The sequence below is a fragment of the Carcharhinus amblyrhynchos genome, chromosome 7 (genome assembly GCF_965287045.1).
Source record: "Carcharhinus amblyrhynchos chromosome 7, sCarAmb.v2.hapA, whole genome shotgun sequence".
Taxonomy (NCBI): Eukaryota; Metazoa; Chordata; class Chondrichthyes; order Carcharhiniformes; family Carcharhinidae; genus Carcharhinus; species Carcharhinus amblyrhynchos.
The window spans coordinates 6,701,769-6,724,336 of record NC_137330.1 but is presented as its reverse complement, the minus strand read 5'-3'; the positions used below and the strand labels follow the sequence as shown (position 1 = coordinate 6,724,336).

The 22,568-nt window shown below is 42.3% G+C and overlaps 1 protein-coding gene across 1 annotated transcript in view; it reads right to left on the bottom strand.

Moving 5' to 3' along the window:
* The window catches only part of LOC145345345 (signal-induced proliferation-associated 1-like protein 2), a 505,672-nt gene that overhangs the window by 302,953 nt on the left and 180,151 nt on the right, over positions 1-22,568 (bottom strand). Inside the window, exon 4 of the mRNA XM_080193160.1 lies at positions 2,496-2,629. Within this exon, the coding sequence (XP_080049286.1) occupies positions 2,496-2,629 (134 nt within the window). The remainder of the gene's footprint in view (positions 1-2,495; positions 2,630-22,568) is intronic.

The window sequence follows — 22,568 nt, the reverse complement described above, 5'->3', positions numbered from 1 at the left end:
ATATGTAAATGAACTGGAGCAGAATTTGATCTCTAAACACCAACTTTGACTCCTCCATCAGCCACATACAAAAGAGTTGAAAAAGCTGATAGCTATCATTTTCCAAAGTTGAATTGAATTCAACTCAGTTGCAAGCTCCAAGACAAGATTGTCTATCTTGTTCCAAAATAAACGTTGGGTCACTGACTATCCACACTGGTAATGTTTATAAATAAGCTAAATTAAATTACATTGAATTCAGAAATTAATGGCCACCTTTTGCTGAATCTAACCAGTGGGAGTGGAGCACCACAAAGGGCTAACCAATGGAACTGACAGCCAGATATTCAGTGAATAAAATCCAATCTCAGATTGTAATGGCAACTGCCATTTTAGCATCACCGATATATAATGCATATTCAGATGTTTTATTAAAGCATGAATTTGCAGCATTACCCACATTATGCACACAAAAAATGCGATTCCAGCTTTATCAGAGACTTAGGAGGACTAAGAAGCTATGATCTTCAATGTTAGCAATACAAGCAAAAAAGGCAAGTTACATGTTTAGTATTATTTTACTAACTGACACATATATACAATGAAGGGGAAAGCACCAACTAATTTATTTGTAAAGGACGTAAGATGGCTTAAAAAATTGTTTTGTGAGTAAAAAATAAATGTATTTGTTTGGTGAACCAGTACCCTGACTTTCATTTTGATGAAAACAAAATTCATTGACAGTAGAAGCTGCAGGCCCTAGAATATGGAAACTTAAACAGGGAAAACCAGCTTCTTTACTTTGTCTCCAGAGACTAATTTATGGGCTGACAGATTATTGCTGAACAGGAATTTTATCATTATTCATGCAGAACATGCTTTGGTTAATTAAAAATCTTTTGATCACAGGAACAAGCATTGCTAAGTCAAATTAACTGGTTTCTTTAGGACATCTTTAGTACAGAATACTAATTGTGTTACAAAACTATTAAAATAGTGTTGACTAACACAACGTGATGTGTGTGTACTGGCACTCGTGGCTACAGGAGCTAAATCCAAAACTCTGTCAGGATTCTGATTTGCAATTCAGTTTCCTACAGGAGGTAAGTTTGCCACTCTTTACTCTGCTCTCTTGGGAAGAAGGAAAAATAGAGAATTCAATTCCTTCAAATAATGTGTCTATTTAGGTTAAGGCTGATGGAAGGGGATAATAATATTCTCGTCAGGCCAGTGATTCAGAATTTGGGTCACGTTCCAAGCGAATACAGGGCAGCTTGACTATGGCAATGAAAAGATTAGTGAGTCAAAACCAGGTACCTCATGCTGTGCATCAATGTTAGTTCAAATTTATAAGGAGCTGCAGCAAGCAACTGTACAGGGGAGGCTTGGTGATCGGGTTGAAGATTAGGATATCACTGTATGGTTGCTCAAGATGTATTTTTCTCATACCAAATTTGGTAATGGTTTGGTTAAGTCTAGTTTGGAGTCCGCACACAGCATATTTCAAACTTGTGATAGCAGAGTTTTTTTTGTCACTTGGATATACACTTCATGGAAGAACTGAAACTTGGGGTCCTCTGAAACTGGAACATTCAACCTTAGACACATTATCAAACTAGAACTGTTGTAAATTAAGATGGCAACAATGGTCCTTTTGAGGAGTTGAGTGAATTTCATACTTCTGAAACGTAGAAAATAGGTGTAGGAGTAGGCCATTCAGCCCTTCAAGCCTGCACCACCATTCAATACGATCTTGGTTGATCATGCATTTTCAGTATCCCATTTTCTCTCCATACCCCTTGATCCCTTTAGCCACAAGGGCCTCTTGAACTTATCTAATGAACTGACCCCAGCAGCTTTCTTTGGTAAAGAATCTAACGATGTCCAAAGACAATGCAAGTAAACATATCAGCCAACCGGGAAGGGCATTCAACAACAATCTTGAAACTAGCACAGACAAGAGATTAAAAGAAAAGTCAACTATACCCAGTTAGAAGTAAATATTCATGGTTCAAAGCAAATTATATATCACCCACTCCCAACATAAACAAGAGGTATAAAATGGATACAACTGGCAATCAAGTTAATCAAATTGAAAACTATTGAAAATAAATTGTTCTAAAAACTCAAAAAATCCAGATAACATTGAAACATTTTCAAGGCTGCATGAACATTTATTAAATGCTACACATTTTCCAGCACAGAAGACCAATAACATGTCAAAACAATTAAAATTACTGCTGTTTCTGGCTTTTAGAACAATCACCAATAGAAAGCTCAATACTCGAATAGCCAGAGCAGAAATCTGTTCCGAGAAAGTGAAATCCCTCCAACTTGTTCAGACAATGGCAAGCCCCAATTGTACATGAAGGCTGAATGTCTGAAGAAGAATAATTAATATGCAGGAGTGATCGCTGGCAGAAATCTCAGCTCAGGCCCAATTTTAAACATTCCATGGCCAATCTGTGGCAAATCTGTTTTAAAATAACGACATAGCAACTGAATTAGAATCTCACCTCACTGGTCCGGAAAGCTATACGGTAGTTGTATTGCAGCCCGTCTTTTTCCTTTGATTCATCTAGCTTCTCTCTCCGGATGCTGACAGCCACAGGTCCCAGACTTTCATCAGTTCCAAAGTAGTTTTGATGCTCTGTAGAAAAGGTGGGGTACGTGAGAGGCAGACAAAAAAATTGAAAGAGCACAAGTGCAACGTAACAAACATGCCTCAAATAAACAGATAACTTTCCTACTAGGGAAACATCATTCAAACTTTGCAGTTATTTGATATTCATGATCTATGAATCATTATCAAGTTTTCTCAAGTAAAGCTGAATGTGGCCAACAGCAGAAATTTAAATGAAGATTCATAATTTTTTTATACTTTAATCTTAGTTTAAGTCTTCAGGTTGATGGTTCCCAAAATTTTCAACATTTTATACACCTTCTCAAGTGAACAGAAGGAAAGAAATATGCGTTGATCACTGCAATCACCTAGGAAATGCAGAAGCTAATTTGTTCACAGCAACGTCTATAATCAGCAACATGATGATAACTAGACATTTCATAGCAATGCTAGTGAGTAATACATATTGGAAGAACTCCCTTGCTCTTTCTTCAATGGTGCTGTGGGATCTATTATGCACTGAGAGTGAATCCAGGGCCACTGTCCAACATTTCACCCAAAAGTAACACTTCTAACTGTGCAGCACCCTGTCAGTACTAGAGTGTCACCTGGAGCAAGAGTTGGGAGATGGAGTAGATGTTAGAGGAAGAGGGAGCAACTGGAAGTTAGACTGAAGCCTAGCTTGAGGCCTATTACTTACAAGGAGCAAATAGTGAAGAGCTGAAGCAGATTAGGTCATGCTGGAGTTTGAAAATGCAACAAAAAAAAAACACAAACCACAATATCACAGGAAGGTTGTAAGCCGATAGGCTATAGCCTATCTTCAAAATTGGGGAGTTGATCCAAAGAACTGGAAAATTAAAAATGTCAGTTTTTTAAGATAACAAAGGTCAAGTAAATAAACCATTTCAGTTATCTTCCCAATATTTATACTTTTTTCAGGAAAGATAAGAAAGGAAAGAAAGAGTGACAATATCGATTGAGGAGAACACTGCAGAGGGAGAATATCTCTGAGTCAAGGACATTATATATTTGGCTACAGCAAAGTAACAAAAAAAAAGTGCAATTCTTTTGTTTGGTATGGTCTATAGGCCACCAAGTAGTGGAAAAGATCTGAAAGAACAAATCCGCAAGAATTAAAAAGTTATAAATGGGGACTTTAATTATTCAAATATAAATGGGGAAAAATAGAGTAAAGGGCAAAGGGGGGCAAGTGTTATGAGAAGAGACTAGCAGCTAACATAAAAAGGAATACCAAAGTCTTCAAAGACATATTAAAAAGTAAAAGGATGGAAAAAGGAATTAGGGCAATTTGGGGCCTAAAGAGGGATTTATGCACGAGTTGTTAAATTAATGCTTTGCATCTGTCATCACCAAGGAAGAAGATTCTGCCCAAGTCATAGTTTAGACATTTGAAGGGCCTAAATTTGATAAGCATATAGTACTGGGTAGTTTGCCTGTACTTAAAATTGCTAAGTTAACAGGGCCAGATGAAATGCATCCAACGCTGAGGAAAGCGAGCATGGAAATTATGGAGGCATGGCCAAAACGTTACAATCTTCCTTAATCTCAGGTGGTGCCAGAAGACTGGAGAATGGCAGATGTTGTGTGTTCAAAAAAAAAAGGGTGCAACAATATGCTCAACAACTACAGGCCGGTCAATTTAAACTCTGCAGTGAAGTTCTAAGAAACAACAGTTTTGGATAAAATTAATAGTCACTTAAACCGACGAAAGCTAATTAAGGAAATTCAGTGTGGATTTTTTAAAGGACAAACAACATTTAACTAATACGCTTAAGTGTTTATGATGAGGTAACAGAGAGTTGATGAGGTTAATGCTGTTGATGTGAAGTAAATGGTCAGACAAATAACATTTGATAAAGTCCTGCAATAACATACTTGTGAATAAAGTTAGAGCTCATGGAACAAAAGAGAGAGTTGGCTGAGTGATAGGAACAGTCATGGTATATGGTTGCTTTTAGATTAAAGGTAGGTTTATAGTAGAGTTCCCCAACGGTTGGTATGAGGATCCCTGTTCTTCCTGATATATATGAATGACCTAAACTTTGGTGTGCAGGACCCAATTTCAAAATTTGCTGAGGATACAAAACTTTGAAGCATTGTGCATTGTAGAACTTCAAAAGACAAACAACTTGATGAAATGGGCAGGTATGTGGCAGATGAAATTTAATGCAGAGAAGTGTGAAATAGTACATTTTGATAGGAAGAATGCACAGACAATATAAAACAAAGGGCACTAATGGGGGTTCAGGAATTGGGTGTATATGTGCATAAATCATTGAATGTGGCGAAACAGGTTGAGAGAACAGTTAATGAACTTAATAACTAGAGACAGAGTACAAAAACAAGGAATTATACTAAATCTTTTTAAAAAACTGGTTTGGCCTCAAGTGGAGTATTGCATATAGTTCTGGGTTGCACACTTTAGGGAAGGCATTAGACAGCTTTGTCAAGAATGATCCAAGGATGAGCAACTTCAATTACGAGGATAGATTGGAGAAGTTGGGACTGCTCTCCTTGGAGACGGGAAGAACGAGAGGAGGTATTCAAAACCAAAAAAGGTCTGGATAGGTAGATGGAAGGAATGTGAACCAGAGGGCATTAACTTAAGGTGACCAGCAAAAGGAATGAGGAAAGATGTTTTTCACAACAAGTAGTTAAGATCTGGAATGCACTGAGCGTGTGGTGAGACAGGTTTAATTGATGCATTCAAAGTGGAAATTGGATTATTGCAGAGAAAAATGCGCAGCACCACAGGGCAAAGCTTAGGGAAGTGTAATTGGATGCATTGCTCCTTCAGGTAGGCAGCAAAGACACAATAGGCCATTTAGCCTTCCTCTATGCTGCAACCTTACAATGATTCTAATGTGAACCTAGATTTTGAATTCTCAGTACGAGAATTGGACTTGAAGCCACAATCTTCTGCCTCCAAGACGAACCACGGCTGACACTGTGGATGGAGGAAACACTCCAATCTGACATTGTGTAAACCATCTAAGGTAATGGTTATGACATTACGAGGAGAATGGGGTTGAGAAACTTATCAGCCATGATTGAATGGTGGAGCAGAATTGATGAGCCAAATAGCCTAATTCTGCTCCTATCCTTTAGGTCTTATCCACTGGAATTGTCTTTGGGGTCAATATACAGCACCAAAAAAAACAAACACACACAGAAGCTATTTACGCTTTTTTAACACAACAATGAGCAAAATGAGTTAGCTCTACCCTCAATTTCTTAAAATACTCAACAGATTGGTATTGCTATTCTTTCCTTAATTCTTCATACAACATCAATATTTTACTCCTAAAGGTATTGAAACTTTTTTTTGCTGTTACATTTTTCAGGTGATTTATTTATGCTTCACTGCACAGTTAAAATATCAAATATATGTATCTGTTTGCTAAATTAATGGTGAGTCTGTTCTGTAATATGGCTGTATTGCTTCTTTGTAATTTAGCTCTGCAGGGTCCTATCCCATATTGTTCGCTGGAGCGGGCGGAGTGAAGGAGCACTGAGTCAGGTAAGAAACTACCTGTTTAAAAACTGTTTAAATCATTTAAAAGCATTTTCGCGGGCTTTTTAGTGTTTAGTAAGAACTTACCTTGTAGAACTGTTAGATTCATTTAAAAGCATTTTCGCGGGCTTTTTGTGTTTACCGCTTTAAGAATTCAAAGGGAGTGGATAGCAGGGATTTGTGGGTAAGCAGTCTTTTAAACAGCGCCAGGTTTAAAAGGAGGCCTGGTGTAGACAGCTGGCAGCGTCGGAGCAGGCAGCGGAGTGACAGGGAAGCTGAGTGAGCTGCTAGGGCTTAGGATCTTATGTTCTTATGATCTAAGGGCTTGCCAGAAAAGGGCCAGGTAAGTTTGCGTTGAAATCAGTGTTCAGTCGTACTACAGGGAATAATGGAGGGGCATGTGATGTGCTGTTTCTGTATGATGTGGGAACTGGTGGACATAAGAACATAAGAAAAAGAAGCAGGAGTAGGCCATCTAGCCCTTCAAGCCTGCCCCGCCATTCAATACGATCATGGCTGATCTGTCGTGGCTCAGTTCCACATTCCCGCCCTCTCCCCATAACCCTTAATCCCCTCACTTATCAAAAACCCATCAACCTGCGTCTTAAAAATATTTCGCGAGGCAGCCTCCACCACTTCAACGGGCAGAGAATTCCAGAGATTCACCACCCTTTGAGTGAAGAAGTTCCTCCTCAACTCTGCTCTAAACCGCCCCCCCCTCCCTTTATCTTGAGGCTGTGCCCTCTAGCCCTACTGTCCTTTCTGAGCGGGAAGAGTCTCTCCACCTCGATCCTATCCGTTACATTCATCATCTTATACGTCTCAGTGAGATCTCCCCTCATTCTTCTAAACTCTAACGAGTACAAGCCTAGTTTATTCAGCCTCTCCTCATAGCTCAACCCCCCTCAACTCCGGTATCAGCCTAGTAAACCTCCTCTGCACTCCCTCCAAGGCCAAAATATCCTTGCTTAAGTGCAGCGACCAAAACTACACACAGTACTCCAGCTGCGGCCTCACCAATGCCCTATACAGCTGCAGCAAGACCTCCCTACTTTTATATTCAATCCCCCTCGTTATGAAGGCCAGCATCCCATTCGCCTTCCTGACCACCTGCTGCACCTGCAGGCTGGGTTTTTGACACTCATGCACAAGGACCCTGAGGTCCCTCTGCACCGTTGCATGCTGCAGTTTTTCGCCACGTAAGTAACAGTCCTTCCTACCATTATTCCTACCAAAGTGGACCACCTCGCATTTGCCAACATTAAATTCCATTTGCCAGTTCCTGGCCCATTCGCCCAGCCTATCTAGATCCTTCTGTAGACTCTCCACACCCTCCGCACAATTTGCCGTTCCACCAATCTTGGTGTCATCAGCAAATTTCGACACCCTACACTCAGTTCCCTCCTCCAGATCATCTATATAAATGGTAAATAGCTGAGGCCCCAGCACCGACCCCTGGGGCACTCCACTAGTCACCAACCGCCAATCCAAATAGCACCCATTGACCCCCACTCTCTGCCTCCTATTTGACAACCAATCCTCTATCCACGCTAACACCCTACCCCCAACTCCATGTCCCCTGACCTTCTGCAATAACCTCTTGTGAGGTACTTTGTCAAACGCCTTCTGAAAATCAAGACAGACCACATCCACCGGCTCTCCTCTATCCACCACCCTAGACACATCCTCATAGAACTCCAGTAAATTTGTCAGACACGACTTCCCTTTAACGAAACCGTGCTGCGTCTGCTCTATCAAGCAATTCCTCTCAAGATGCCTCGCTATTTCCTCCTTGATGACGGATTCTAACATTTTACCTACAACAGACGTTAAACTAACCAGCCTATAATTCCCTGCCTTTTGCCTGCCACCCTTCTTAAACAACGGCGTAACATTAGCCGTTTTCCAATCTTCCGGCACTTCCCCGGAATCCAGCGATGTCTGGAAAATAACCACCAAGGCATCCACTATCACCTCCGCTATTTCTTTCAGAACCCTCGGATGCATTCCATCCGGTCCCGGCGACTTGTCCACAATCAGCCCCTCCAGTCTGTCGAGCACTGCCTCTCTAGTAACAGTAATGTCATTAAGACCCTCTAGTCCTCCCACCTTTCCATCTCTAACACCCGGCAAATTATTCACGTCCTCCTCCGTGAAGACAGAAACAAAAAAGTTATTCAAGATCTCAGCCATTTCCCCATCCCCTACCACTAAGTCCCCCTTCTCATCCTCTAAGGGATCAACGTTCACCCGAGCCAGCCTCTTCCTTTTTATATATTTATAAAAACTCTTGCTATCCTTTTTTATATTAAGCGCTAGCCCAGCTTCAAAGTTTCTCCTACGCTTCTTTATCAACTTCTTTGTCAATCTTTGTTGATATTTAAACCTCTCCCAATCCTCTTCTCGCCCAGTACTCTTAGCTACTCTAAACACCTCCGCTTTTAATTTAACACTTTCCTTCACCTCCTTCGTTATCCACGGCTTATTACCTCTCCTCCTACTGTCCTTTTTGACCATCGGAATAAATTTCTGCTGAGCACCAAGAAAGATCTCCTTAAAGATCCTCCACTGCTCCTCAGCAGACCTACCTTCCAACGCGCTCCCCCAGTCCACATTCGCCAATTCTTTTCTCATCCTACCGTACTCCCCTCTGTTCAAACAAAGGACGCGCGTCCGGGAACCCAGTTTCTCCTCCTCCATCTGCATCAGAAACTCCACCATACAATGATCACTCTCCCCAAGAGGATCCTTCACCGCAAGGTCCCTAATTCTACCCGCCTCATTACATAACACCAGATCCAAGATAGCTCGCTCCCTCGTCGGCTCCAACACACACTGTTCCAGGAAACTATCCCGGCAGCATTCCAAGAACTTCTCCTCGAGCCCACCGCGTCCAACATGGGTCGACCAATCTATATGTAGATTGAAATCCCCCATAACTACAGCCGTCCCATTCCTGCACGCCGCACTTATTTGCGCATTAACAGCCCGCCCCACCTCCAGATCATTATTCGGGGGCCTATAGACGACACCCACCAGTGTCTTCCTCCCTTTGCAGTTCCTAATGTCCACCCACAACGATTCCACTTTCTGCTCCTTGGCTCCAATATCATCCCTTGCTACACCCTGATGCTATCCTTAATCAGCAGAGCTACGCCTCCCCCCTTTTTCCTCTCGCCTATCCTTCCTAAACACTTGATACCCCGGACATTCAGCTCCCAGTCCCTGTCACCTTGCAGCCACGTCTCTGTAATGGCCACCAGATCATATCCATTTGTGCTGATCTGCGCCACCAGCTCATCCACTTTATTCCGAATGCTTTGTGCATTCAGATAAAGTGCCTTCATCCCAGCCTTCACCTGGACCCTATTTGCCAGAATGCCACCAACCTTACTCACGCCCCCTACTCCCTTTATTATTGGGACATCCTCAGCCTCTTCCCTTACCTGTACCCTCTCCTTAACTTTAGGCCCTGTAATGTCACCTACCCTCACACCCCGCCCGCCCGCCCGCCCCGCCCCCCCCCCCAATTAGTTTAAAGCCCTGTCTACAGTCCTATTTACACAATTCGCCAGGACTCTGGTCCCAGCACGGTTCAGACCAACCCCATCCCACCTGAACAGGTCCCACCTACCCCAATACTCCCCAGGGTCCTTCCCAGTGACCATGTCTGCAGTGAGTGCAGGTTGCTGGAGGAGCTCCAGCTGAAAGTAGATGAGCTGGCCTCTGAGCTACAGACACTGAGGCTCATCAGGGGGAGGGAGGGTGCCATTGATAATGGGGTGCACGAAACATCCACACCCCCTAGACTGGCTAACTCTAAGGGTCAGGAACAGGAGGCTGGGGACCGGAGGAAGGAGGCTGGGGACCGGAGGAAGGAGGCTGGGGACCGGAGGAAGGAGGCTGGGGACCGGAGGAAGGAGGCTGGGGACCGGAGGAAGGAGGCTGGGGACCGGAGGAAGGAGGCTGGGGACCGGAGGAAGGAGGCTGGGGACCGGAGGAAGGAGGCTGGGGACCGGATGCCTCAGCCTCTTAATCTGCATAACAGGTTTGAGGTTCTTGCTTCCAGTGTGGACAAGAACGAGGGCTGTGAGGTTGGTGAGCAAACTGCACACGGTACAGTGATGCAGACACAGGACATAGACAAAGAGAAGGTGAAAAGGAACGTAGTAGTAATTGGGGATAGTGTGGTTAAGGGTATTGACACTGTCCTTCGTCACAATGACAAAGAGCACAGAAGGGTGTGTTGTCTGCCTGGTGCTCGGGTCCAGGATGTCGCATCTGGGCTGCAGAGGAACCTGGAGTGGGAGGGTGAGAACCCGGTTGTTATAGTACATGTGGGTGCCAACGACATAGGCAAAATGCGAACTGAGGATCTGGGGAGGGAGTATGAAAAGCTGAGAACGGAATTAAAAAGTAGAACCGACAAGGTGGTTATCTCTGGACTACTGCCTGAACTGTGTGCAGACGGGCATAGGGTTGATAAGATTAAGGAAGTGAATGGGTGGCTCAGGGACTGGTGTGGGAGGAATGGGTTTGAAGTTATTGGGCATTGGCACCAGTATTGGGGTAGGTGGGACCTGTTCAGGTGGAATGGGGTTGGTCTGAACCGTGCTGGGACCAGAGTCCTGGCAAATTGTGTAGATAGGGCTTTAAACTAATTTGGTTTGTGGGGGGGGGGTTTGCGAGGGTAGGTGAAATTACAGGGTCGAAAGTAAAGGAGAGGGTACAGGTACGGGAAGAGGCCAAGGATGTCCCAATAATAAAGGGAGTAGGGGGCGTGTGTAAGGTTGGTGGCATTCCGGCAAGTAGGGTCCAGGTGAAGGCTGGGATGAAGGCACTTTATCTGAATGCACAAAGCATTCGGAATAAAGTGAATGAGCTGGTGGCGCAGATCAGCACAAATGGATATGATCTGGTGGCCGTTACAGAGACGTGGCTGCAAGGTGACAGGGACTGGGAGCAGAATGTACAGGGGTATCAAGTGTTTAGGAAGGATAGGCGGGAGGAAAAAGGGGGAGGCGTAGCTCTACTGATTAAGGATAGCATCAGGGTTGGAGTAAGGGATGACATAGGAGCCAAAGAGCAGAAAGTGGAATCGTAGTGGGTGGGGATTAGGAACAGTAAAGGGAGGAAGACGCTGGTGGGTGTCGTTTATAGGCCCCCAAATAATGATCTGGAGGTGGGGTGGGCTATTAACGTGCAAATAAATGCGGCGTGCAGGAATGGAACGGCGACAATTATGGGGGATTTCAATCTACATATTGATTGGTCGACCCATGTTGGATGCGGTGGTCTTGAGGAAGAGTTCTTGGAATGCTGCTGGGATCGTTTCCTTGAACAGTGTGTGTTGGAGCCGACGAGGGAGCGAGCTATCTTGGATCTGGTGTTATGTAATGAGGCGGGTAGAATTAGGGACCTTGTGGTGAAGGATCCTCTTGGGAAGAGTGATCATTGTATGGTGGAGTTTCTGATGCAGATGGAGGAGGAGAAACTGGGTTCCCAGACCTATGTCCTTTGTTTGAACAGAGGCGAGTACGATAGGATGAGAGGGGAATTGGCGAATGTTGACTGGGGGAGCGCATTGGAAGGTAGGTCTGCTGAGGAACAGTGGAGGATCTTTAAGGAGATCTTTCTTGGTGCTCAGCAGAAATTTATTCCGATGGTTAAAAAGGAACGTAGGAGGAGAGATAATCAGCCGTGGATAACGAAGGAGGTAAAGGAAAGTGTTAAATTAAAAGCGGGTGCGTTTAGAGTAGCTAAGAGTAGTGGGTGAGAAGAGGATTGGGAGAGGTTTAAATGTCAACAAAGATTGACAAAGAAGTTGATAAAGAAGGGTAGGATAAACTATGAAGCTGGGCTAGCGCTTAATATAAAAAGGATAGTAAGAGTTTTTATAAATGTATAAAAAGAGGCTAGCTAGGGTGAACGTTGGACCCTTAGAGGATGAGAGGGGGGACTTAGTGGTAGGGGATGGGGAAATGGCTGAGGCCTTGAATAACTTTTTTGTTTCGGTCTTCACGGAGGAGGACGTGAATAATTTGCCGGGTGTTAGCGATGGAAAGATGGTAGGAGTGGAGGGTCTGCATGACATTATTGTTACTAGGGAGGCAGTGCTCGACAGACTGGAGGGACTGATTGTTGACAAGTCCCCAGGACCGGGTAGAATGTATCCAAGGGTTCTGAAAGAAATGGCGGAGGTGATAGTGGATGCCTTGGTGATTATTTTCCAAACATCACTGGATTCCGAGGAAGTGCCGGAAGATTGGAAAACGGCTAATGTTACGCCGTTGTTTAAGAAGGGTGGCAGGCAAAAGGCAGGAAATTATAGGCCGGTTAGTTTAACGTCTGTTGTAGGTAAAATGTTAGAATCCGTCATCAAGGAGAAAATAGCGAGGCATCTTGAGGAGAATTGTTTGATAGAGCAGACGCAGCACGGTCTCGTTAAGGGGAAGTCGTGTCTGACGAATTTATTGGAGTTCTATGAGGATGTGTCTAGGGCGGTGGATAGAGGGGAGCCGATGGATGTGGTGTTTCTTGATTTTCAGAAGGCGTTTGATAAGGTGCCGCACAAGAGGTTATTACAGAAGGTTAGAGGGCATGGAGTTGGGGGTAGGGTGTTAACGCGGAAAGGGGATTGGCTGTCAAATAGGAGGCAGAGAGTGGGGGTTAATGGGTGCTATTCGGATTGGCGGTTGGTGACTAGTGGAGTGCCCCAGGGGTCGGTGCTGGGGCCTCAGTTACTTACCATTTATATCGATGATCTGGAGGAGGGAACCGAGTGTATGGTGTCAAAATTTGCTGATGACACCAAGATTGGTGGAACGGCAAATTGTGCGGAGGGTGTGGAGAGTCTGCAGAAGGATCTAGATAGGCTGAGCGAATGGGCCAGGAACTGGCAAATGGAATTTAATGTTGGCAAGTGTGAAGTTGTCCACTTTGGTAGGAATAATGGTAGGAAGGACTATTACTTACGTGGCGAAAAACTGCAGCATGCGACGGTGCAGAGGGACCTCGGGGTCCTTGTGCACGAGTCGCAAAAACCCAGCCTGCAGGTGCAGCAGGTGGTCAGGAAGGTGAATGGGGTGCTGGCCTTCATAGCGAGGGGGATTGAATATAAAAGTAGGGAGGTCTTGCTGCAACTGTACAGGGCACTGGTGAGGCCACAGCTGGAGTACTGTGTGCAGATTTGGTCGCCGCACTTATGGAAGGATATTTTGGCCTTGGAGGGAGTGCAGAGGAGGTTTACTAGGCTGATACCAGAGTTGAGGGAGTCGAACTATGAGGAGAGGCTGAATAAACTAGGCCTGTACTCCGAGTTTAGAAGAGTGAGGGGAGATCTCATTGAGACATATAAGATGATGAATGGGATGGATAGGATCGAGGTGGAGAGGCTCTTCCTGCTCAGAAAGGACAGTAGGACTGGAAGGCACAGCCTCAAGATAAAGGAGGGGGATGCTTTAGAACGGAGTTGAGGAGGAACTTCTTCACTCAGAGTGGTGAATCTCTGGAATTCTCTGCCTGTTGAAGTGGTGGAGGCTGCCTCGCTAAATATATTTAAGATGCAGGTTGATAGGTTTTTGATAGGCAAGGGGATTAAGGGTTATGGGGAGAGGGCAGGAAAGTGGAACTGAGCCATGACAGATCAGCCATGATCTTACTGAATGGCGGGGCAAGCTCGAAGGGCCAGATGGCCTACTCCTGCTCCTATTTCTTATGTTCTTATATTGTGCCACATTAAAAGTTTGTATCAGTGCAATACTACTATTAAGCTAATAACTGATTGTCACATTGTCATAGGGAGTGACAAGGTATTGGTGGACTTAAAAGTTAGGTCCAGATGATTTATGGGAGGCAAGGGAGGAAATTGCAGAGACTCTAACTCAAATTTGGAATCCCTTTCTGGCCACCGGGGGAGTCCAGAGAAATGGAGAACAGCTAATGTGGTCCCACTATTTAAGAAAGGTTGTAGAGACAAGCCAGGAAACTACAGACCAGTGAGTCTCATATCTGCAGTTGGGAAACTACTGGGGAAGATTCCGAAGGAGAGAAGCCATCTCCATTTGGAGAGGCAAGGTTTGATCAGCAATAATCAATATGATTTTGTCAGAGGGAGGCCATGCCTAATAAATTTGTTTGAATTTTTTGAGCATGTAACCAAGTGTGTAGATGAGGGTAGTGCAGTTGATGTAGTTTACATGGATTTCAGTAAAGCCTTTGACAAAGTCCCGCGTGGGAGACTTATTAAGAAGGCAAATGCACATGGGGAATACATGGCACATGATGTAATTTTAGCAGGCATTATGAGTGGTCATCTCATTAGTAATGATGATAGCAATTGATCTGCTTCAAAGACACAGGAAATCCATTAGCAGATACATTTCATTAATTATATTGTCTTGAAGTGTTATATTACTGTATTATGTACCCTCAATTATATTATGTACACAGAACAGAGACAAAGATATTTACAATAATGTTTAGGAAATGTACCCTCAATTTGATCAATAACTATAAGCTTAAAAAGAATCCAACACATTCTTCATTTTCCAGACCAATACTTCTGAACAACGCTCACATGAACATGGTACATATTCACCCTATAAAATTAATGAGAATGCATTGCATTCAGTTTAAACTAAATAATGCAACTGATACTCATCAACCCATATGCAACAGGCCACCCATAAGGTTGCTATATTCATAAAGGGAATAAGACTTGTATTTGTATCGTGCTTTGCAAAACCACCAGACATCTCAAAGCGTTTTACGGCAAATTAAGTACTTTTGAAGTGTAGTTATTGCTGTAATGTAGGCAGCCAATTTCCACACAGTGAATTCCCATGAACAGTAACAATATGATGATGACCAAATAATCAGTTTTGTGATGTTATCTGAAGGAAAAGTATTGGGCATAATACTGTGCTTAACATCCCTGCTCTTCTTCAGTGTACTGTTATGGGTTCTTTTAGTTGGAACGTCAGTTTAATGGCTTGTCCAAAAGACCTTCAAAAGGTGCAAGCAATATATACCAAGCTAAAGGAGGAGATATGACAAAAGGTGACCTTGGCCAGAATTTTCTGGCTGTTGACACCTGAGAGATCTTCTGGTCCTGCCAATAGCATATCCCAGTGCAGGTTTCAAACTGCATTGACATGGCAAGAGCTGAAGATCCTGCCCTTGGCCTGAAGCAGGCCACCTCTACTGTCACAAAACATGTGGTGGATTGTCTCAAAAATCCCACCCTATAAGTTTGCTTGAAAAAGTGGATTTTTGGCAGAGTTTTAAAAGGGGGAAAAAAGTGGAGCAGCAATGGAATTCAGGGAGTTTGAGGCCTCAGCAGCAATACAATTGCCAGAAGTGAGGCAAGAAATTAGGAGTTTGATTAGGTTCATTTCAATGATGTGGATGGGATAGATGTCCGAGTACAGATACTTAAAATAGAAAGATCGGGAAGGAAGGAAACCAACTCAAAGTGACAAGACCTGAAAGAACTTCGGTTGAAAATGGGACAGCACATCAAGAGAGCTAGACTAGATTTTTGCAGTGGGGGGGGGGGATGATGATGGTGCATTTGAATGGGATGGGGACAGGACATAAGGAAAGAGAACATTTACAATGTCACCTATCATGGAGACCTTGAAAAGTGGTCAGCTGTTTTGTGAGAATTGGGTCAAGGGAACAGGAAGTGGAGTTCATGGGTGAGAGAAGCTTAGAGAAATCTTGAGATAATTCTGAAAAACAGGATAATTATGGCTGGGATTTTTCTGAAGCAGCAGGGATCCTGCTGCTAAAGCCAGAAGCAGGATGGCTCCATTTTGACTGGAGGCAGGACTTGGAGTCACATTTTGCAGGAGGCAGCAATTAAATGGCTGCCGTCCAATTAAGATAAGCAGCCCATGACCAAAAGCTGTCAGCCCAATCAGAAAGCCAATAGCATCACCAGGACTGGTGACCACTATTAAGGTTGCTCCTGGGAAACAGGCACAAACTGAAGGATACGGACCATCACAACCACTAGGTAAGTGGGGTTTACAAGGCAAACAACCCATATTCATTGGCTATCCTCAAAATATCAACATTATGGGAACAGAGGATAGAGAATTATGAGGCTCAACACAAACTATGAAGTCCAGCAGCATGTGGAGAACCTTCCAGTATTGTTGGCAGTGGCTTTTTAACTCAGTTACTTAATTGTCATCTGACTTAGATTTCCAGATGAATTAGAATGAGTTGACATAATGACCAGGTCGATGACAATGCAGCAATGAAGGATGAGGAGAAGAGCAACCTTTTGCACAGTACTCACCGCTGCTGCTCTGCTCTTGTAGAGCGCGTTGCTCTTGTTGATTTACTTTAGCTTCTGGAAAATGGTGACCCCATAACCTCACCCCACCACTACCACATGCAAACCATTTACCACCCCCACAATGATGATAGTGGAGTCTTAGACATTCAGATATTCAGAAAGAAGTCTGAGCTTTCTTTGATTTGGTGCGGTCACTATTGCAAATGTCACCTGCCATATGTCATCCCATGCTTGGATGTTGTCCATGGCCTACTGAAAGCTGACAGACACCATCACTTGCCAAGCAATGCCAATAAAGAGTATAAATGAATTACAGAAAACGTACAACACAAAACCAGGCCATCTAGCCTAAATGATGTATGCTGTGTAATTGCTCCACATAAGCCTCCTTCTACCCATCTTCATCTCACTCTATTCACACATTTTTCTATTTCTTTCGCCCTCATGCATGTATCCAGCTTCCCCTTAATTGCACACGTGATTTGTCTCTATCATTCCTGTGACAGTTTGCTCCACATTCTCACCATTTGGAGAGAATTACATTTATTTCTGAATGGAAATTTAATTGAGGCAAATGAGGAGAAGTAAAGTTGATTGTTGAAAAAACAGATTTGTTGGCCCTAATGATCCTTCCTTTTGCTCTCCTGTAAAAAAAAATTCAGTATTGGATAAAAAATTCAGTATAACTCAGTGATTAAAAACTAAACATAAATGAAAATGCCATTCCGCTCAGTCATGAACTCAGGCAGCAATCAATTGCTACCACTAGGTAGTGCTAACAAGCAATTCATGCATTGTAGTGACACCTACCACCAAAATGAATCTATATGATACAACTTCCGGTCCTTGACATCTCAGTTGACCCAGCTGGAAGGGCAAAGGGATTGTGTAATTGAATTCATCAGCCCTGGGTTACACAAGGGAAAAACCTAGATTTACAGATCTGATTGCTGTTGGAAGCCCCTACAGGAATTTGCAGGTGTAAGTGCTGAAAGGACAGGATCAGATGAGGTTGCTATGCTCCACCTTGAATAGCATGCAAGTACTCATCAATCTTCACCCATGAAGAACAATTTAAGGTGATCTATCAGAGAGCAACCATGGAACCATACTCATGCAGTAGCATCACAGTCATACAGCGCAGAAGGAGGCCCTTCGGCCCACTGTGAGACTTAGCAAGAAGCAGAAATTGGAGGTGGGGGGAGGAATATTTTTAATCCGTTAGGACATCTATAACCAACAATGTTTACCAAGATTCAAGTACACAAGTTTTTTTTTCCTGTAATGATTTCAAATCTTTAGAGTAAGCTCAGCATGGCAATAAGATATTCTGGCCCAAAGACTTTTCCAACCAGAGAAAGAAGTATAAAACATTTTTGTAACATTTTGACCTGAATTTCTAAGCAATCAGGTGTGTGTGATAAATTGTAGCTGAGTTGGGCTCGTTAGCAGTAATCAAATTATGTAGTTGTAGCATAGGACTAATCAGCTTCTACATTTATTTTTGTGGTTCCCAGATTTGGATATGGCTTTGTATAGCATTTAGGTTATTGTTTCAGTACTAAAGCTATAAACTAATTTACTTTACAGAGCTGCACAGAATACTACATTCAGAATTAAAAGACTGAGCACTTAGGCAAGGTAATGAAGTAAAGTCAGTGCCTGTGAAATCATACCTCAATTAGTGTCAGTTCTGTCAAGAGAGAGAAAGGCAGAAAATTAATAAACTGCTTGTGAAGTACACCAGAGTGAAACAAAAATCTGAGTGTTCTGGTACCAAGATGTTCCAAATCCTAAACCATCACTGAGATTGTTGTTACTTCTATTAACCTGGGGCAGCACAATGGTTATCACTGCTGCCTCACAGTACCAGGGACCCATATTCAATTCTTGGCTTGGGTCACTGCCTGTGCAGAGTCTGCATGTTCTCCCCATGTCAGCATGGGTTTCCTCCAGGTGCTCCTGTTTCCTCCCAGAGTCCAAAAGATTTGCTAGTTAGGTGGATTGTCCGGGCTAAATCCTCCCTCTGAACAGGCACCAGAGTGTGGTGACTAGGGGACTTTCACAGTAACTACATTGCAGTGTTAATATAAGCCTACTTGTGACACTAATAAATGAACTTAATCAATCATTCTGTAGCTGCCATTTTAATCAATAAAACAGAAGCAGATATCTAATCAATGAGCAACATGCAGGTAGGTCAAACTCACTTGCTGCAACACATTAAAATACGAACTTTCTGGTTATCTGTGTCTGGAACTGCACTGAATTTGCAAACTATATTTTTCTTGTGCTTGTCTAAATTAAAGTTTATTTATTAGCCACAAGAAGGCTTACATTAACATTGCAATGAAGCTACTGTGAAAATGCCCTCTTCAGCACACTCTGGCACTTGTTCAAGTACAGTCAGGGAGAACTTAGCATGGTCAATGCACCTAACCAGCACATCTTTCAGATTGCGGGAGGAAACTGGAGCACCTGGAGGAAACCCACACAGACACGGGGAGAAGGCTCAGACTCTACACAGACTGCGACCCAAATTGGGAACTCAACCTGGGTCCCTGGAGCAGTGAGGCTGCAGTGTTAATCATTATAACCCAAAATAACAGAAGTAAAAATAATGAAATCTATTAACAGTTGACAGCGAGAGTGACATTTCATTCTGCTTCCCTTTTTCTCCTCCATTTCTTAACTTGATAATGAGCAACAAAACCCCTCAAAATTCATCTTTTAAAATATTAAGCATTAAATGATTTGTATTCTGATTAAAAATAAGTGAATTTATTGCAGCATTTATTTGCATAATTGAACAAACATTATCCAAATGCTGTATTACACTTTTGTTCTGCAAGAACTTGTGGCTGCCAAGTAATATGTTGCAATTAAGATGAGCCTGAACCAAAGACCACAATACAAGTTTATGGATTTTAATGATATAGAATTCTGCATCAGATTAATGCTTTGTTCCTATCTCTGTGAGCCATTAGGATTCTACGTGAGAACTTCTTCCCAGAAGCTGGTGTTTTTTTTCAATATACAAATAGCATTTTCTTGCTATAATGTTTAATTCATTGATGCAGTTTCAATGCCTTCTTCCAAACTCCTATTGAAAACTGCGGTGCATTTCTATGCTATGTTCCTTCCACTTTTCAAAGGTTACCGGTCAACATACATGCTCTTTTGGCCTTTTTGTCAATCAAACCAGTATAAATTTACCTAATAAATGACATTCATTTTTAAAGCACTATTCTTGTGTCAGTAAGACTGCCACTGCTGTTCTTCAGTCTGTTTCATCCACGTGTGCAAGCTGCCAGAAGTGATGGGGTGAGGTTGGGGGTGGGGAAATTTCTGCCACATGCATTACAATATCCTTGGAAACGCCCTTCTGGATGAAACCAGCTGCTACCGTTTACTGCGAACAAAATCACACTAACAGTAACACATCCTAAACAGTGATTGCAAACATTCATACAAGCCAGGTGCCACCAATTGTCACTCCCCACTGTGATGAAAATCAGACCTCAGGGAAGATGAAGGAAGAACAAGAACAATGCTCAGTCATAAACTCCAAAATCTAAAAACGCGCAGCTCCAGTGTAAATTGAAGAAATCAGATTTGCAAATCTTTAGATGGTGATAACCTATCTTTTTGAGAGGAATAAGACGTTCTATTTCAGCATTTCATGGCAATTCTTAGCTGAAACTAGTGAAAACTATGAAAATGTATGGTTCCATACTTCTACAGCATTTGAAAAGCAGTTCAGGTTTGACCCTCATTTGCACATATATTTAGTTAGGGCGAAAAAAAATAAGTTACACTTCAAGTTGTTTATTTTACCTTCCACTATAAAAAACCCCATAAACTATGCAAGTTAGCTTTTTACTTGTATTCTACAGAGATATTTAATTGTATGCATAAGCATAGTATGAAAAAAAGTTTGCAGTTAAAAACAAAATACAGCTTATTTTCCATCACTGTTTAATGAGTGCAAGAAGGACACAATAAAGATTGACTGAATGTCCGTATAGGATCAGGACTTGTGAGAAGTAAGTTCCCTTAATTGAGATTACAAAAAAAACTTGCATTTATAGAGCACCTTTCACAACTTCATGAACATGGAAGTACAAAAGAGGGTTATGTTTTAAAATGAGTCATTTAACTTGAGGAAAAACAATATTCTGAATGGGGAAATTCTGCCTGGGAAACAGATCCACGTGATCTGTAATCAAAACCTATTGAAAATCAAGTGACAAGTTACACAACTGTTTCTCTGGACAAAAATGCACACAGGCACAGAGACATGGAGGGGGAGAAACTGCTTTGACTGTGAATAACAAAGGAAAATAATGTTCTTTATCTCAGTCACCAACTAGGATGCTAGTGAGAACTGGTTCTCTGTTCAAACAGTCTGACTTTTGGGGATTGAAGGAAAAATGAGTTGCCACAATGGGCCTTGGTGCTGGAAAATGGTAGGAAATACTCAGAGGACTGAGTGAAATAATTTTCAAAGGACAGTGGAAGGCCTGCCTTGGTTTGGCAGGGAAAAGGAACCCTGCTGTAAAGCCGGGGGAGGCTTTTATATTCTCGGTTACATTTCTACTGCAAGTATGATATAAAATGAAACTGTGAAAAAATATTTGGTTGTTTTAGTTATGTGAAAATACAAACATAAAAAATTAGGAGTAGGCCATTTGGTCCCTTGAGCCTACTGCACTATTTCATAAGATTATGACTGATCTCATTGCGGTCTCAATTCCTGTCTACACCTTTGTGTCATTTTGACTCCCTTGCTAATTAATCTAACTCAGCCTTAAAAATATTTATTGGCCTTATCTCCACTGCTCACTGGGCAGAGAATTCCACAGGCTAGCAACCCTCAAAAGGAAAAAAAATTCCTCCACCTTGAACCTTTTCCTCCATCTTTTAAATTGTGTCCCTTGTTCCAGTCTCTCCCAAAGAGTAAACATCCTTTCAGCATTCACCCTGTCAAGTCCCCTCAGGATCATGTTTTAATAAGATCATTTGTCATTCCTCTAGACTCCAGTAGATATAAGCTTAACCTGTCCAACCTTTCCTCATGATGACTCTTCATCAGTCAAGTGACCCTTCTTGGAATTGTTTTTTTTCAAAAATGGAGACCAAATCTGTACTTTGCACTCCAGATATGTTCTCTGCAACCTCCATATAACTGTAGCAAAATTTCCCTCCTTTATATCCCATTCCCCTTGCAATAAACAACAATTTTCCATTTATCTCACTAATCATTTGCATACCTGTTAATAAGCTGTGATTCACATAACAGGACATGCAGATCCTTCTACCACAGAGTTATCCAGTCTCTCTCCTTTCAAATAATGCATTGCTTTTCTTCCTGTCAAAATGTACATGCTCATATTTTCCCACATTATAGTGTCAAATTTTTACCCACTCAATTAGTGAATGGGGAAGTATCTTTTCTTTAATTTGGTAAATGATTAGTAAATGTTGATTTTAGTTTGTTACAGTAGAATTCCTAAAACTTGAGATGTTGTCCTTCAGTCACCCATTGATCATTAGGAAATTTATCTCTTTTTTGAAGTCAGGGATTGTTAACCACAGAACAGGTGAGTAAATATTTGTAATGCAAGAAATGCAGCATCCAGTTTATGCAAAGCATGCTCCCACAAGCAGCGATATGATAATGGCCAGATATTTGGTGATACTGATATGGAGGGAAGCATACTTAAGGTTCATGCTATAAATATTGGCTTTATTTGCATTTAGGTTTTGGTTCGTATTGGTTTAGGTCATTTGTGATTTTGTCAAAATGAAAAATATTGCACATGAGCCAAACAGCAGTAAGTCTCATTGTTGAAGTATGACTGATGCAATAGTATGCTGGACGTACCGTCTTAATCATATTACAAACAAATTACCTGTGGCATTGCTCAGTTACTGAATATAGCACGTTAAGAAAAAACAGGAATGCTGAGCTATTTACTGCACAAATGATCAGTGTCACTGAAAAGTGAAATTCATTACTCTTAAATACACATACCTTATATTTCTTGGACCCCATTCTAATGAGCTATTGGTGAAAAAAGCTTTCAGTTTATTTTAAATTGCTACTTGAAGTTCAG